The sequence below is a fragment of the Sorghum bicolor genome, chromosome 10, assembly GCF_000003195.3.
Source record: "Sorghum bicolor cultivar BTx623 chromosome 10, Sorghum_bicolor_NCBIv3, whole genome shotgun sequence".
Taxonomy (NCBI): Eukaryota; Viridiplantae; Streptophyta; class Magnoliopsida; order Poales; family Poaceae; genus Sorghum; species Sorghum bicolor.
In genome coordinates, this window is record NC_012879.2 from 60,968,963 (window position 1) to 60,984,271 (window position 15,309).

The following is a 15,309-nucleotide window of genomic DNA, read 5'->3' on the forward strand; positions in this document are numbered from 1 at the left end:
AAATAATAATTATCAAATATAAATGAAAATACTACGTTGTCAAAATCAAAAAAGATTTGGAATCTAAACAAGACCTTAGTGCACTCACTTGCCATAGTCGAGAGACCGTTGGTGTGAAATTCGCTGATTTAGGCTTTGTTCAGATGGTAAATTTTTGGGATTTCGGGTACTGTAACACTTTTGTTTGTATTTGACAAATATTGTCTAATCATGGACTAACTAGGCTCAAAAGATTCGTCTTACAAATTACAGGTAAACTGTATAATTAGTTTTTGTTTTCATCTATATCTAATACTCCATGCATGTGCCGCAAGATTCGATTTGACTAAGAATCTACAATTTTTGGCAAAACTTTTTGGGAACTAAACACGGCCTTATTATAAGAGAAAAACATTGTTGAATGGTTGATAGATAGATTCGGTAAATAAGCTTAGGGTGTGTTGATTAGAGGTGTTAAAGTTTAACATGTACATTTAATTGATAGATGTTAAAAAAAACAGGAACAACCAAACGGAGTTAAAACCACATGTACACTTGCAGTTGTTGCACAGGCAGGTGACAGAGCGCACCTGTTATTGTTTGTGTTAAGGCCTTGTTTAGTTCCTAAAAATTTGTAAGATTCTTCGTCACATCAAATCTTTAGACGTATATATAGAAAATTAAATATAGATAAAAAATAATTAATTATACAGTTTGTCTGTAAATTACGAGATAATTTTTTGAGCCTAGGTAGTCAATGGTTGGACAATAATTACCAAATACAAACGAAAGTGCTATAGTAGTTGAACCCAAAAATTTTCGCTCTAAGGCCCTGTTTAGTTCCCCACCCAAAATTTTTTCGTCCATCCCATCGAATCTTTGGACACATGCATGGAACATTAAATGTACATAAAAAAATAAACTAATTACACAGTTTGATTGAAAAACGTGAGACGAATCTTTTAAGCCTAGTTACTCCATGATTAACCTTAAGTGCTACAGTAACTCACATGTGCTAATGATAGATTAATTATGCTTAATAGATTTGTCTTGTAGTTTCCTGATGAGTTATGTAATTTGTTTTTTTATTAGTTTTTAAAAACCTCTCCCGACATACTTCCGACACATCCGATGTCACACCCAAAAAATTTTCATCTCTAATCAAAACAGGGCCTAAACGAGACATAAGTCAAGATTTACATCATGTTTTTTTTTTCCAAATGTTAGTGCTTTCTTAAAAGCTGATCGAGATTTATCTCCTTCAAAAAAATTACGCTAGTTTTTCCTAAGGAAATGAACTAAAAGTTTTAGTTTTACAACTATTCTTTTCTTATATATCCATAAGGCAGATATTTCTGAGGTGTCGGTAGAGTTGTTTTTCCCCTTCCTACGGTTCACACACACACCATGGCAGATTGCATTTCTGCACTATTGGTGCCTGTATATTACTCGATCAAAAGGTAAACACTTGAAAATACCCAGAGTTAAGTATGACCAACCAACATAATACTAAGACCCTATTTAGTTCCCCACCCAGAAATTTTTTATCCATCCCATCGAATCTTTGGACACATGCATTGAATATTAAATGTAGATAAAAAATAAACTAATTACACAGTTTGGTTGAAAATCACGAGACGAATCTTTTAAGCCTAGTTAGTCTATGATTAGCCTTAAGTGCTACAGTAACCCATATGTGCTAATGATAGCTTAATTATGCTTAATAGATTTGTCTTGCAGTTTCCTGACGAGCTATGTAATTTGTTTTTTATTAGTTTCTAAAAACCTCTCCCGACATCCTTCCGACACATCCGATGTGACACATAAAAAATTTTCATCCACAATCTAAACAGGGCCTTAACCCAAGTACCCAACTAAGAGAGCAACACAAGAAGATAGCACCGGCATGACAAGTACCGGCTGATTTATCATAAAAAAAATACCATTAAATAATTAATAAATTTGGCTAATAAGCTCAAAATCGTTGTCTCTGTGCACTCCCTGCTGCTTAAATAGATCCTCTTGGCGTTTCCCCCACTCTCTCTCTCTCCCTCTCTCTCTCCACATCAATCATTCTGCTCCGCTCCGGATCATCCACTGTGAAAGAAAGAACAGGGAGGGAGGTTCTGCTCTACTTCCCCTAGCTGCAAGCTTCATCTCCGCCTCCCCAAGGTGATCACAAGCGGCCTTCTGCTTCTTCCTCCACGAGATGCTCCCTCTAGTTTCCTTGCCCTCTTCTTTCAGTTGCTTTCCTCCCCCCTCCGCTCTGTCGTCCTTCTCCCCGGAGAATCACTCATGCCGTGTTCTTGTGTCTGAATCTTCATTCCTGCGTTTCACCCGTCGTTTCTTCTCGTCTTCTGTGTTTCTCCATGTGTTTTGGTGTTCATATACAACGGGAGCCCCAATGCGTTTAGCCGTTTACTTCTCTTGTCTTTTCCCTTCGTGTCTACATAGTTTCTCATAGTGTGTATGTTCTTGGTCCCATGGCTGCCTGCCTGTGTAAATTAAGTCCTCTGTATCATCTCTTCTTGCGGGTCGCAAATCTTGCATTGTAATGTGGATCTGTAAGGTTTACGTTGGGGCCAAAAGCTGAGGCCTTTAGCTTACAACAAACATTCAATCTTATCGGATATTTCTCTGTAGAAGATGTCACACGATTCTCTCCTGTGCATATTTTGTTGGGTAAGCATGCGGCAATGCTTTGTCCTGTAAGAAAGATACGATTTTTAACACACTTTCTGGGTGGGTTGGGTGTAATAGAAACTAATTTCTCTGATCTATGATAATTTTTGTTTGGTCTATTTATCATGCATCTGGACTGTAAATAGTGTGCTTCTTGATTAGTGGGCCTTGTTTGTTTTGGAGCCATTTCCAACTCCAGAAAAGGTGTTTGAGTTTCCATGTCTGCGCCTCGTGTTGTCTTCTTCCCTTCAGAGTTCATGCCTAACTTCACTACTGTTTTCTCATACTGAAATAATCTATCTTGTTTCAGTTGCTCTAGATGGTTTAGTTACCTCATTAAGTTATTTTGTTTAGTTTTGTATAGCCTCGATCTATAAATCCTTTTGCAAGAAAAATCCTTTCTTGTCTAGGTTCATTGAGTTGTTCATGATAGCTTAGCCACTTTATATCCTCATGTGCTACCTACAGATAAAGCTAGATTCTTACAGGTAGTGGGAGTGACTGTTAAACACTAACAAGCCAAGTTTTTATATGAACATCCTTGTTACTTGTTTAAGTGTGCATTTTTCACAGTGATGGTCAAATTGTAAAACTGGAGTTTGCTCTCTTGGCAGCACATTGGCTTCGTCAACCTCACTGTTTCACTGCCCACGGCATGGGATCTTGGAGACCGAAACTGCCTGGGTTGGGCGAGGGCTCTCAGGATGCTGAGCCCGGTGGTGGTGGGAGAGGTCCTGGAAGAGGTTTCCGTGGCCGCGGTGGCTCCTACCATCAACAACTCCCACAAGGTGGTCGTGGAACTGGTTACTACCAGCATGGACAGGGCTCCATGTTACAACCTCGTGGAGTGATGATGTCGCAGCGGTGGCAGCCTGCTGGCCCTGCTGCAGGATATCTGGGCCAAGGTCAAGCTTACAGAGAAGTGCAGGCACCACAGTACTATGGTGGTGGTAGAGGTGGACGTGGGGCAGGCCCGTCCGCCATAGCTCCCGAGCTGCGCCAAGCAATGGAAACTTCACATGAACCTGATAACATCTCACCAGAAACAGGCTCTCCAGATCTGTCACCAAGAGCTTCTACTGTAGAAGTTACGGATCAGCTGAAAGATTTGTCTGTACAGGACGAATCAAGCATGTGCCAAGACATTGTGCAAGCATTTCCAGTGTCGAGCAATGCATGTAAGTTTCCTCATCGCCCAGGAAGTGGAAGTATTGGCACCAGGTGTTTGGTGAAGGCAAATCACTTCTTTGCTGAATTGCCTGACAAGGATCTTCATCAGTATGATGTATGTTGGTCTATCCCTTTCAGCCTTCTCTTGAATCTGTATAACCTTACCTAAATATTTTTTACTCTTCTGGTTTTTAATCATGTGGTGTATCCTATCAGGTTTCAATCACCCCGGAAGTCACATCGCGAATTGTGAACCGATCTGTCATGGAAGAGCTGGTGAAGCTGCACAAGATGTCATACTTGGGAGGGCGGCTTCCAGCCTATGATGGTAGAAAGAGCCTATACACGGCTGGTCCACTGCCATTCATTTCAAAAGAATTTCACATCACTCTACTTGAGGAAGACGATGGTTCTGGAGTAGAGAGGTATCCTTGAGCCACTTTTGTCAATGTTTTCTCGACCTAGAAAATAGCATATTCTGTTTGACATTTCCTATTATCTTTTCTATGTCTAGGCGTAAGAAAACATACAAGGTAGTGATTAAATTTGCTGCAAGGGCTGATCTCTGTCGTCTGGAGCAATTTTTAGCTGGAAGGCAGGCAGAGGCTCCTCAAGAAGCCTTGCAAGTTCTTGATATTGTTCTGCGGGAGCTGCCAACAACAAGGTAATTAAATTAGCCTCTAGGTTTCAGATAATAGGATACATTAGTGTGAATCTTACAATAATGATTTCACTCTTGTTTTGAAGATATGCACCATTTGGGCGATCATTTTTCTCTCCTGACCTGGGGAGGAGGCGATCCCTTGGTGAGGGAATAGAATGCTGGCGTGGGTTTTACCAGAGCATTCGGCCTACTCAAATGGGCCTGTCATTGAATATTGGTAAAGCTCTGTCCCTCATGGATGTATGTACGAGATACATGATTAAACCAGGGTCCTCTTTGTTGAAGTGTATAAGTGGATTGCCTACCTCTTCCCAAAAGCTTAAGCTTTTGGGTGCGTGCAACTTAACACTCTTGTTACGCTTTACTATGTCCATCCAATACCATATATAATTTGAGTGATGCCAAGCAACTGCTTAATTCCATGAGCAAGCTCCCTGTTAGGATCACATCTCCGATGGCTGCAATACTGTATTAGGCACTTTTAGTTACGACTAACTTAATATTCATGAATCATCAAGTGCCTCCATCGAATAAGATTGCAGATGATTTGGTAATGCATTTTCAAGTTGCAGGCAGTATCAGTCATAACTTAAGGTTCTTATATAACTTTTTTGCAAAGCACAAACTGAGGCATGTGCAGATGATATCCTATCATCCTTTGAGTTGGTCTTTCTTTGAAGTTTATTCAGTTCCTTCTTTTTTGTGCTGCTAAATTAGCAGATTATTGAGTTCTTCTTATCACTCAATTTACCTTTTAACCATTTTCTGTCTTTTCAGATATGTCGGCAACAGCTTTCTTTGAGCCGTTACCTGTGATAGATTTTGTTGCACAGCTTTTAAACACCGACATCCACTCAAGGCCTCTCTCAGATGCTGAACGTGTCAAGGTACGCTAGCAGACATTTCACATTCATATTTTATTGGTTGGTTAGTTCTCAGATGGAACTTAGTACCTTTATTTCTGTAAGGCAGAGTGCTAAATTCATCAAACAACAAATGTCTAGCACACTGCTTCTTGGAAATAGACTATTATTTCTCACATATGTTCCCACTTTCCAGTTCTTAATATTGGTTTCAGCAGTTTCATTTTGTCTTACATATCTGAGCTGGCAACTTTTGCCTTTTGTATGTCACTTTACTTAATATTTTGATGACTAATTTATGTGTTCTTGTGCACAATTTCAGATAAAGAAGGCCTTAAGAGGAGTGAAGGTGGAAGTTACCCACCGTGGTAACATGCGACGGAAGTATCGAATAGCTGGTTTAACATCTCTGGCAACTCGGGAGTTAACGTATGGCCATTCCTTGTTCTTCATGCACTCCCGTGTTTACATTTTTCCTCTTTGCATAATTGTTCAGAGGAAAAAGAAATCTTGGGATAATATTTCAATTGCTAAAAGAAGCTTATGTTATTTGCTACAGTTTTCCTGTTGATCAAGGCGGCACATTGAAATCTGTTGTACAATATTTTCAAGAGACCTATGGCTTTGCCATCCAGCACACCTACCTGCCCTGTCTGCAAGTCGGCAATCAGCAGCACCCAAATTACCTTCCAATGGAGGTAAGCTTAATGGCTATAACTTCTGATCTTGCTCTTTTCTAGCAAAGCTCTACACTTTCACTTATCCCTGTCTAACCTTTGATAGCAAAACCTGTGTTTCTAATGTGTGCTTAAAAATCTGAGTTTACTCAGGTCTGCAAAATAGTAGAGGGACAGAGGTACTCTAAGAGATTAAACCAGGGTCAGATAAGAGCTCTTTTAGAGGAGACATGCCAGCGCCCACATGATCGGGAGCGTGACATTATTCAGGTAATATGTTTCTCCCCCTTGTTTCAGTTCTACTTGGGTTCTCCTTTCCTTCGTGACTTCATATGCGTATACAAATGAAAACCTCTTTTTCTGTGCCTACAGATGGTGAATCATAACTCTTACCATGAGGATCCTTATGCTAAAGAGTTTGGCATTAAGATCAGTGAGCGTTTGGCTTCAATTGAGGCACGGATTTTACCTGCTCCTCGGGTAGGTTGAGACCCACTCATGTGTGTCTTTTAGCAAAAACAGTAGGGGAAGCCCCTGCTGGATGTATATATAAAATATGGAGAAAAAGATCAATATAAAGGGCAAGAGGTCCAAGGCCGCTCCACTCTTATTGCAGCAGTGGCTTTTGAAATATCTTTTATTGTTCGTATCACCCTTCTGTGTCATAATTAACATAACTCCTGTTTTATAAATTGAGGCAACTCTTGTTTGTGGGTTTTATTTACTAACATCAGTCATATTTCCTTGCAACATATACAACATTTTATTTTTTACTTATGATGCAGCTCAAGTATAATGAAACTGGCAGAGAGAAGGACTGCTTGCCTAGAGTTGGGCAGTGGAATATGATGAACAAGGTACTAAACATTTTCTGAATAGTATTTTGTAAAAAAAGTTTATAATCAAGTAGTTAAAAATATTGGCTATCTCTATATGAGTAAATGATATGCATAAGCTGTTCTGTTCGGAAACATGAAAATTTTTTAAGGTGACGTCCACTTGATCAATTTCTCTTCACAGCGCACTATTACTAGAGTTTTGCTGGGCATTCATGTTCAGATAATTGTTTTTCCAGCTATTGATCCTCCAGTCGAATTTTTGGCTTGTTAAAATGGCGTTCAATCAGTAAAGCCACAGTATTAGTTCCACTGTGTTTTTGACTAACTATTAGTAGTAGCTTTATACTTTGCTACTAAGACACCCATGTATGTACTATGCCTCAAGATTTACCACTTAGTTTCGTTTTTCCTTAACTAGAAAATGGTAAACGGTGGTAGAGTGAGGAGCTGGATCTGTGTCAATTTTGCTCGAAACGTGCAAGAGAGCGTTGCTGTTGGGTTCTGCCGTGAACTTGCTCGCATGTGCCAAGCCTCGGGAATGGCAAGTATCCCTTAAAACAATTTCTGAAATGACAAGTATCCACTCCATCTACTGGTTTATGGAAGTAACAACATAAGGTGGCTCTGTAGGACTTTGCCTTGGAGCCTATTCTTCCGCCTATATATGCACATCCTGATAAAGTGGAGAGAGCTCTGAAAGCCAGGTTCCATGATGCAATGAGCATGCTCGGACCACAGCGCAAAGAACTCGATTTGCTTATTGGGATACTTCCTGATAACAACGGTTCTCTTTATGGTACATTTACTTAAAACCCTGTGTGGCTTTTATATTTATTCCTGCTGCCGTGCTCATGATTGGTGTTAATACTCTGTGTTGGTCTCAGGTGATTTGAAGCGTATCTGTGAAATTGACCTTGGATTAGTTTCACAGTGCTGCTGTGCAAAGCAAGTTTTTAAGATGAACAAACAGATACTGGCAAATCTCGCTCTGAAGATAAATGTCAAGGTTGGTTTTCTATCGACTATGCTTTTGTCTGTGTTGCATTTTTTTAAGTTGTCGAGTCCAAAAAGAAAATTTATTTGTTTTCAAAGGTTGGAGGAAGGAACACAGTGCTGGCTGATGCAGTATCAAGACGCATTCCTTTGGTGACTGACAGGCCTACCATCATATTTGGTGCTGATGTGACCCATCCTCATCCTGGTGAAGATAGCAGCCCTTCCATTGCTGCTGTAAGCTGAACTACTGGACTCATGTTTTGTGACTTCGTTCACACATACACTGACAATTGTTTCATTGTTTGTATAACCCTGCAGGTTGTGGCTTCCCAAGATTGGCCTGAGGTGACAAAGTATGCAGGTTTAGTTTCTGCTCAATCTCATAGGCAAGAGTTAATAGAGGATCTGTATAAGGTCGTACATGATCCTCAGAAAGGAACCATTTGTGGTGGCATGATCAGGTATGCCAGGAAGGCCCCCTCTCCTTTTGTCCTTTTTATTAGGATATGTATATATCAGGATCAATTAGCCTAGGATTGTTTCTATTTATAGCCTAGGATTGTTTCCTTGTACAGGGAATAGCTTCCCATGTATGTAACTTCCATGCATGCCTATTGGCTATATATATGAAAGGCTCCCCACCCACAATGGGTGTGTGGTGATTCCCTCCATTCTATTCCCTTCTACACTTTTTACCTAGAGCACAAGTATTACATGCTGAGCTCCACATTTGCAGGGAGCTCCTTATATCCTTCAAAAGATCAACTGGTCAAAAGCCTCAGAGGATACTATTCTACAGGTGTGTGCGTGTGATTTCTTACAAGACTTTGCATTTGAACTGCTTCAACTGGCTAGCTACTCGAAGCGTTGGCCAATTAATGTGGTTACCTTTGACAGGGATGGTGTGAGTGAAGGGCAGTTCTACCAAGTTCTACTGCATGAATTGGATGCAATCCGAAAGGTAACTTTCTTCTTTCCTTTTCATTTTGGAGACACAGTTAGGGTTGTTGCAACTTGCAAGTTATAGTTGATGTTAATGTGTGCCTTAGGCGTGTGCATCGCTGGAAGCAAATTACCAACCACAGGTGACTTTCATCGTGGTCCAGAAACGGCACCACACGAGGTTGTTCGCACACAACCACAATGATCAGAATTCAGTCGACAGGAGTGGGAACATACTTCCTGGTGGTTATTAATTCTTGTTTTCGAAATGAATAAGATATACATGCTGCTGCAGTCTTTTGGAAACTTAACTAGAGAACCCTTTGGGCTTTGTTTTGGTTTGGGTCAAATTGCAGGTACTGTTGTGGACTCGAAGATCTGCCACCCTACAGAGTTTGACTTCTTCCTGTGCAGCCATGCTGGCATCAAGGGCACGAGCCGTCCTGCTCACTACCATGTCTTGTGGGATGAAAACAACTTCACAGCTGATGCATTGCAGACCCTTACCAATAACCTTTGCTACACGTAAGCTTCTCTGCCTGGCCACTCTTATAGCTGCTTAAAGAGGTGTGAGTCCCTGATCTGTGTACTCATAACTTGTAAAATTGCTGGTGCAGTTACGCGAGGTGCACACGTTCTGTATCCATTGGTAAGTTGTCTCAATTTTCCTAAAAGGGAGCTGAATTAATCAGAGTTATGAATTACTGAATTGATGGGCGAGCAACAAATAAACCAAAATGCATGTGCCTTGCAGTCCCACCAGCATACTACGCTCATCTAGCTGCATTCCGCGCCCGGTTCTACATGGAGCCGGACAGCTCAGACAGTGGATCACTGGCGAGTGGCTCTCGCGGAGGAGCGCCGTCCAGCTCTTCTACATCCCGCAGTACCCGTGCCGCCACCAGTGGAGCCGTTAGGCCCCTTCCTGTGCTCAAGGACAGTGTCAAGAACGTCATGTTCTACTGCTGATGAACCGGAGCCTGTGTCTACAAGCAGCATGACTCTTAACAACATGAGCAGGCAGCCTGCCTGAAATTTGATTTGCTTGGTGTTGTAGTTTGTTTGGTCAGTAATAATCTGCTTGCTATGAGCAAACCGTGTTCAAAGACGTTGTGTTTCAGTGCATTTGCTTAGTGTTTGTTTGAAGAAGTCCGGCCAGAGCGGATCCGCTCTAGGCCCTGCTTGTACTGGAGGGATCCCATATGTTATTTTGAGACTATTATGTTTCGGATCATATCATTTTCCTCTTGTGTTCAGAACGTCCTTTCGAACTGTGGCTTCTGGGCTGTCTTCAGTCTGTGACTTGCATTTGGATTTTCAAATTTTGCTTGCTATCTGGGGCGCAGCACATTTGGATTTGCATCAGCTGCAGCACACTCTTTTGACACAGCATTCACAATCCTTGTCATATATTATTATCAATTGTAATCATGTACACTTCCACTCTCTTTACACCATCCATCTCTCCAATCAATAGTCAACAAATGAAAACCACATATGCATACACAACAATCACTTTACAATATACTCTCATCTGGTCCGGTATCAGTGGAATGAATATGTGCAGCCGCCAGGACCTTTGGCTTCAGGAGATCATGCATATCCATCACATCTCTTTGGCTCTATTGTTGAGAAGTAGAAGACTTCTGACCCATCAAGCTGGTCATGATCCTGACAACAAAACAAGGAGCAGGCATTGAAGAATCAGTAGGCAGCGTACAATTGTACATTTATCGCTAGGTTTTGCAGTTCAATCTGCAGGGCAAGAAGTCTCACCTCTGAATCCTAGTACGTGGCTTTCTGCAGCAACCAGATTTGGAATTGTTAAACAACAAATTGGTCAGTCAGTTGCTTCCCCGGTCTCTCTTCAGTAAAGTTCTTAAGAGTGGGCACACTTGCCTTTCTTTGGGCCTCGTTACGGTCATTGTACTAGGCCCTGCTAGGGCTTGCGGAGGATGTTCAAATAACCTAGGGACAGTCTTTGCCTGCATGGATGATATATATATAACATCATTCATCAGACATCGTTTTACCGCAACCTTGATGATTGCAGCGTTGTCCATCAGATAACCAAATGAATTATCAGCTCACCAGATTCCTGAACTGAAGATTGTAGAACATCTGCAGGTAGCGCTGTTTGGCTAGTCTCTCCTCCTTGTTCAAAGTCTTCCAGAAGCCATATGTTGAACCCATATTCAGGACTTTAGTTGCATAAATCTTCCATGTGTAGCTGCCGAGCAAACAACACATGTTTAGCTTTCTTTTTCTCATCAGATGTGTACAAGAGGTAAGGTCAATCATGTTATGGTATGGCGCCTACCATTCGTAGATGCGCTGGAGCCCAGCAGTGGACACCTTGTTCCAATAGCTTGGGTCTTCCTTGCACTTTTGGAAGAAATCGGCAATCTTGTTGCTTGCCTCCCTGCCATTCATTGGGTTTATGTGGAAACCGGAGACACCGTCCACAATGATCTCTGCTGGCCCTCCCTGATTTGTCGCAAAGGTTGTCAATCCGCAGTTCATCGCTTCAATGACCGTCAGCCCGAATGCTTCATAAAGTGCAGGCTGAAACCACAGCAGGCATTAGATTATATATATGGTTAGAGCTGAGTTTCATTCTCTGCAACTTTCAAACAACAATCTTCCTCATGATCAAACAGCATAGAAGCAAGCCGTTGCATACCTGAACAAATGCACCCTTTGTATCTGCTATGCAACGGTACAGCTCACCGTTGCGGACACGGTCAGTCTGTGCCTTGATCCAGCGAATCTGTCCTTTCAGCTGATACATGTCGATCAGGCTATGCATTTTGTTGATTTCTTCAATCTCTTCCCGGTCCTTGGACTGCGATGCTTCCAGCAGGCCCGCAACGACGACAAGGTTTACCAGGTCCCTCAGTCTCTTGTTCTGGCCATACCACTCCACTAGTCCAGTGATGTTCTTCACCTTGTCCAGCCTTGCCATCGAGAAGATGATTGGCTTGTTTCTGTCTGCCAGATACCCTCTGATTTGATGGCATCAAAGCAGTTAGCAAACTTGACTTGTCCTGTGAATAAGAGTCTGTGTGTGTCTTTCATGAAAGGAAAAACTTACATGTGTTCATTGGTGTCTTGCTTGCTGTAGAGCAACTCCTCAATCTGTGGGTGCAAATCTGTCAGCCGCTTCTGTTTCTGTGTGAAGGGGAAGTAGATGGACTGGTCTGCACCGGGTGCGGCAATGTTGAACTTTGGATCAAAGACATTGATGCCTGTGGCGTAGCGACAGAGCCCCGGCATTGTGAATGCGTAGTGGTGCTCATATTGGCCAGGCTTCTCTTTGCTGCATCACATGTTCATGTACGTTTCAGCGCTCTAGGATTAAGTTGTTGTTACTTGTTAGTGTACTGAAGTTACAGGTAGATACATTCTACGAACCTTCCAGCAATTTCTTGGTATGTGCTAGTGATGATGAAGTCACTGGTGTTCATGGCAATCATATCTGCAGTGAATTGGCAGGAGAAATGGTACTTCTGGTCCAGATCTCTCCACTTGACATCTGAATCTTCATACTTTGTCTTCTCTAGAGCGTGCGCGATTGTCCCCTGCCAATAAGATCATTTTCTGTGTCATACCGATTTTTTGTGGGTAGCAAAAAAAAAAAGTAATCTTTAAAGACTCTACTTGATGACCATTATTTCACCTGAGTGACACCTAGCTTGCTTGACATGAGAGACGCCACTAAGTTGCCATCGGTATAGTTGCCGATGATCAGGTCTGGCTTGCCCTCCAAAATGTCAAGAATTTTGGCACACGAATCCTGAAATTACCATGGTGACATGGTGAGCAGAGGAAGCCACCTATTCAAATATTAAATCCCACATATATAGGAGTAAGAAGTGATAGTTGGCAAACCTGGGCATATCTCTCTAGGTAAGGGTAGATGTCAAACCGGGACACCCACTGGCGCAACTCCTTGCCGTCTTCAGTCTTGAATGGCACACGAAGTATGTGGGAATGTTTTGTATTTTCAACTGGTTCGAGCTCCACATTGCATTTTGTACCCTTGGCATCTGGTATCAGCCTAGTGAGCTGCATGAACAAAATTAACAGCCATTAGGGCATTTGATCTATATATAAAAAGTGAGCACTGAGCGCAGATATGAATCACGAATGGCCAAGATCATGACGTAGTTAACTTTACCACAAGAATCTTTGGTGTCACGTTCAGACCCTGCAGCTTGATTCTTTGCAGCAACTCCTCTTCAAGGGCTCTGACTTGGTCCAGGATGTAGACCACCTGGCCACCGGTGTCTGGCAAGCCAAGAACCTTCTCTTGGCCAAAGTAACCGTGGATGGAGAAGATGACTATATTGAATGTGGATGGAACTCTGCTGAAGAACTTCTCCATGTTGATAGGGTCTGGCGCTTGTAGCACCTCAGAGAGGCAATTCAGCGTCTCCTTGCACCTTTCAGCAGTGTCACCCCACCCTTTCTCCAATCCCCACTCTTGAAATCTGCAATAGCGTTGTGTTCAGAAACCTTAGGTATAAATATAATGCATATCTGGTATCTGCATAAACAGTTTTTATCTCCTTCTCCTTGAGATACATAGCAAGTGATCACCTCTGTTCAAACTTCAGGAATGGCGTGTATCTTGGCAAACCACTAACAAATACCTCTGCAAGTAGCAGTGCTGTCTGAAGCTTGTTAACCGTATCGATGGTGTCGTTAACCATCAGCTTCTGCATGTTCATCATATGATCAGGATATAGTCAGCCGGTTGCTTATTTTTAAACTTCTGTCAATATGTGCAACATGGATAGAAAGGTGATCAGATATATCGCCTTACCTCGCCACGATAGTTCAGTGAAAGCAAATAGTCCAGCAACGGTTTCATGCTAATTTCAGGCTTGTCGCCCAGCTTTGAAGACATAAATTTGGACACAAACTGGAGCCCGTTTCCTATGGACGATGGCAGTGTCAGATGGGGTGTTGAGAGGTCAAGAGCACCGAAATCGACTTCCAGTGAGTTGTCATCCTTGGCCCTGAGAGTGGTGAGATAAGAACACATACATTTTTCAGTTGGCGTCAGCACATCTGTGATAAGTGTAAAGACTCCTATTAGTATTTGATTGGTGAAAAATGCAGACCAGTTCTCATCATATAATGTCTCCTTGAACTTGAGGTACTCAGATGGTGTGATTCCTTCGACCGACAGATCCTCAGAATGAACTTTGACATACTCCCAGATGCCAGGATTCATCCTGACAGCAAATGCAACATAAGGTGGTAGCACCACTGCTTCCTGCAGAGATAGGAGTTATGTGAGTTTTGTTAATCAGGTTTAATGTTTGCTGCAAAAGATGTCAAGGTGAGATGAGATCACCTGCGTGGAACAAATAATGTAACCTAGGAAGCCTTCAACAAGCTTTTCCTTCTCGACTTTGTCATCCAGTGATTTCTCCAGCTCCTCTATGAGCTGCTGGTTCTTCAAGAGCCTCCTTCCCTTGGAAACATACCTGAAATATTGTGACATCAGAAATTTTAGTTTTTAGAACTGAAAATGAGAACCCTCTGAATTCATAGATGATGGATGCCTTCTTCTAAGTTAGGTTTACCTCTGGAAACATTTCTTCATCTGGTACCGGCTCTGCCTTAACGCATCGGGCATGCTTTCCGCGAGACTGTCTGTCCTCTTGAAACTCAGCTTGGAGGCCATGGTGGGCTTGGAAAGAAACAAGGTGGAGAAGAATGTTATGGTTTCTATGGAGGAAAAAGAAGAATGCTGTGATGCTGTGACTGGCTGGGTGTCCATGGGCAACAATTTATAGAAGGAAGGGAGCATGATGAAACAAAACTTTGGCCTATTGGCAGAGTTTTCTTTGTGTGGACGCCAGCTGGCAAATGAAATGGGAGATGGCGCGCAGGGGAGAAAGCACATTGATTTGCTTGGGAGAAGTTATGCTGAAGAAACATGCAAGGCAAGAAAGGCATGAATGAACACCAACGAACGGCGTATCCCTGCAAAGATTCCTTATTCCTTGGATGGATTTCTTACCATGACTTTTCCATTTGAATATATGACACTAAAAACGGAAAGGGACTTGAGTTGTTTAAGATTAATTACAAGAAATTAGAGTACAGATTAACCTCCTTGGAACACTTAACAGTCAGAGATGTCAGATTTGTATAACTTACTGCATATGGCAACGTACTCATCCTGATCACAACACATGTGGTCTCATGGTTAATACTTTCTGCCTGCAGCTGCAGGGCAACTCTCTGATTTGATTCCATATTTTCAGTAGCTGGATTCAAGATTTGGGTGGATTTGAATTGAACCTGACCTATAGGAGTGCATTTTGACGCACATTTGGCTAACGTTCCAGTCGCAGCTGCCATGCTGTAACTTTAAGAATTTTAATCCAACTTTCTGCAGATTATGGGCACAATAATTTTGCTTCTGATTTTCCACACTGTAGCTTACAGAGATATCAAGTACGAAGCGTGTTCTCTTG

The 15,309-nt window shown here is 42.1% G+C and overlaps 2 protein-coding genes across 3 annotated transcripts; one reads left to right on the forward strand and one right to left on the reverse strand.

Annotated features, from left to right (window-relative positions):
* Positions 1,997–10,046, forward strand: LOC8069236 (protein argonaute 1D). 2 transcript variants are annotated; one of them, XM_021449501.1, is made up of 22 exons: positions 1,997–2,151; positions 3,276–3,946; positions 4,048–4,256; positions 4,346–4,495; positions 4,579–4,712; positions 5,273–5,382; positions 5,681–5,787; positions 5,918–6,056; positions 6,189–6,305; positions 6,408–6,515; positions 6,821–6,892; positions 7,293–7,415; positions 7,505–7,670; positions 7,759–7,880; positions 7,967–8,104; positions 8,189–8,331; positions 8,607–8,669; positions 8,768–8,831; positions 8,920–9,055; positions 9,169–9,337; positions 9,430–9,461; positions 9,567–10,046. In XM_021449501.1, the coding sequence occupies exons 2-22, from the start codon at positions 3,317–3,319 to the stop codon at positions 9,779–9,781; spliced, it is 3,147 nt and encodes a 1,048-aa protein (XP_021305176.1). In that variant the 5' UTR covers positions 1,997–2,151; positions 3,276–3,316; the 3' UTR covers positions 9,782–10,046. The 2 variants fall into 2 exon arrangements, with proteins under 2 accessions (XP_021305176.1, XP_021305177.1); XM_021449502.1 differs by having other exon boundaries at positions 2,020–2,151; positions 3,235–3,946.
* Positions 10,202–14,605, reverse strand: LOC110431016 (sucrose synthase 7). Its single transcript, XM_021449504.1, has 16 exons — positions 14,410–14,605; positions 14,178–14,310; positions 13,942–14,096; positions 13,641–13,836; positions 13,415–13,533; positions 12,993–13,305; positions 12,704–12,880; positions 12,492–12,608; positions 12,227–12,393; positions 11,907–12,131; positions 11,496–11,817; positions 11,133–11,377; positions 10,904–11,042; positions 10,712–10,797; positions 10,589–10,612; positions 10,202–10,483 (listed from the first exon to the last, which is right to left on the reverse strand). Exons 1-16 carry the CDS (start codon positions 14,508–14,510, stop codon positions 10,435–10,437), a joined length of 2,568 nt encoding a protein of 855 aa, XP_021305179.1. The 5' UTR covers positions 14,511–14,605; the 3' UTR covers positions 10,202–10,434.

Excerpts from the sequence above, each read along its gene's own strand:
- LOC110431016 (XM_021449504.1), bottom strand. The coding sequence starts at position 14,510 with ATGGCCTCCAAGCTGAGTTTCAAGAGGACAGACAGTCTCGCGGAAAGC. Across the intron at positions 13,837-13,941 it reads ACATTATATGATGAGAACTG|GGCCAAGGATGACAACTCAC; the intron begins GTCTGCATTTTT and ends CACCACTCTCAG. Across the intron at positions 12,132-12,226 it reads TACCAAGAAATTGCTGGAAG|CAAAGAGAAGCCTGGCCAAT; the intron begins GTTCGTAGAATG and ends CATGTGATGCAG.
- LOC8069236 (XM_021449501.1), top strand. The coding sequence starts at position 3,317 with ATGGGATCTTGGAGACCGAAACTGCCTGGGTTGGGCGAGGGCTCTCAG. Across the intron at positions 4,257-4,345 it reads GATGGTTCTGGAGTAGAGAG|GCGTAAGAAAACATACAAGG; the intron begins GTATCCTTGAGC and ends TTCTATGTCTAG. Across the intron at positions 8,105-8,188 it reads GCAGCCCTTCCATTGCTGCT|GTTGTGGCTTCCCAAGATTG; the intron begins GTAAGCTGAACT and ends ATAACCCTGCAG.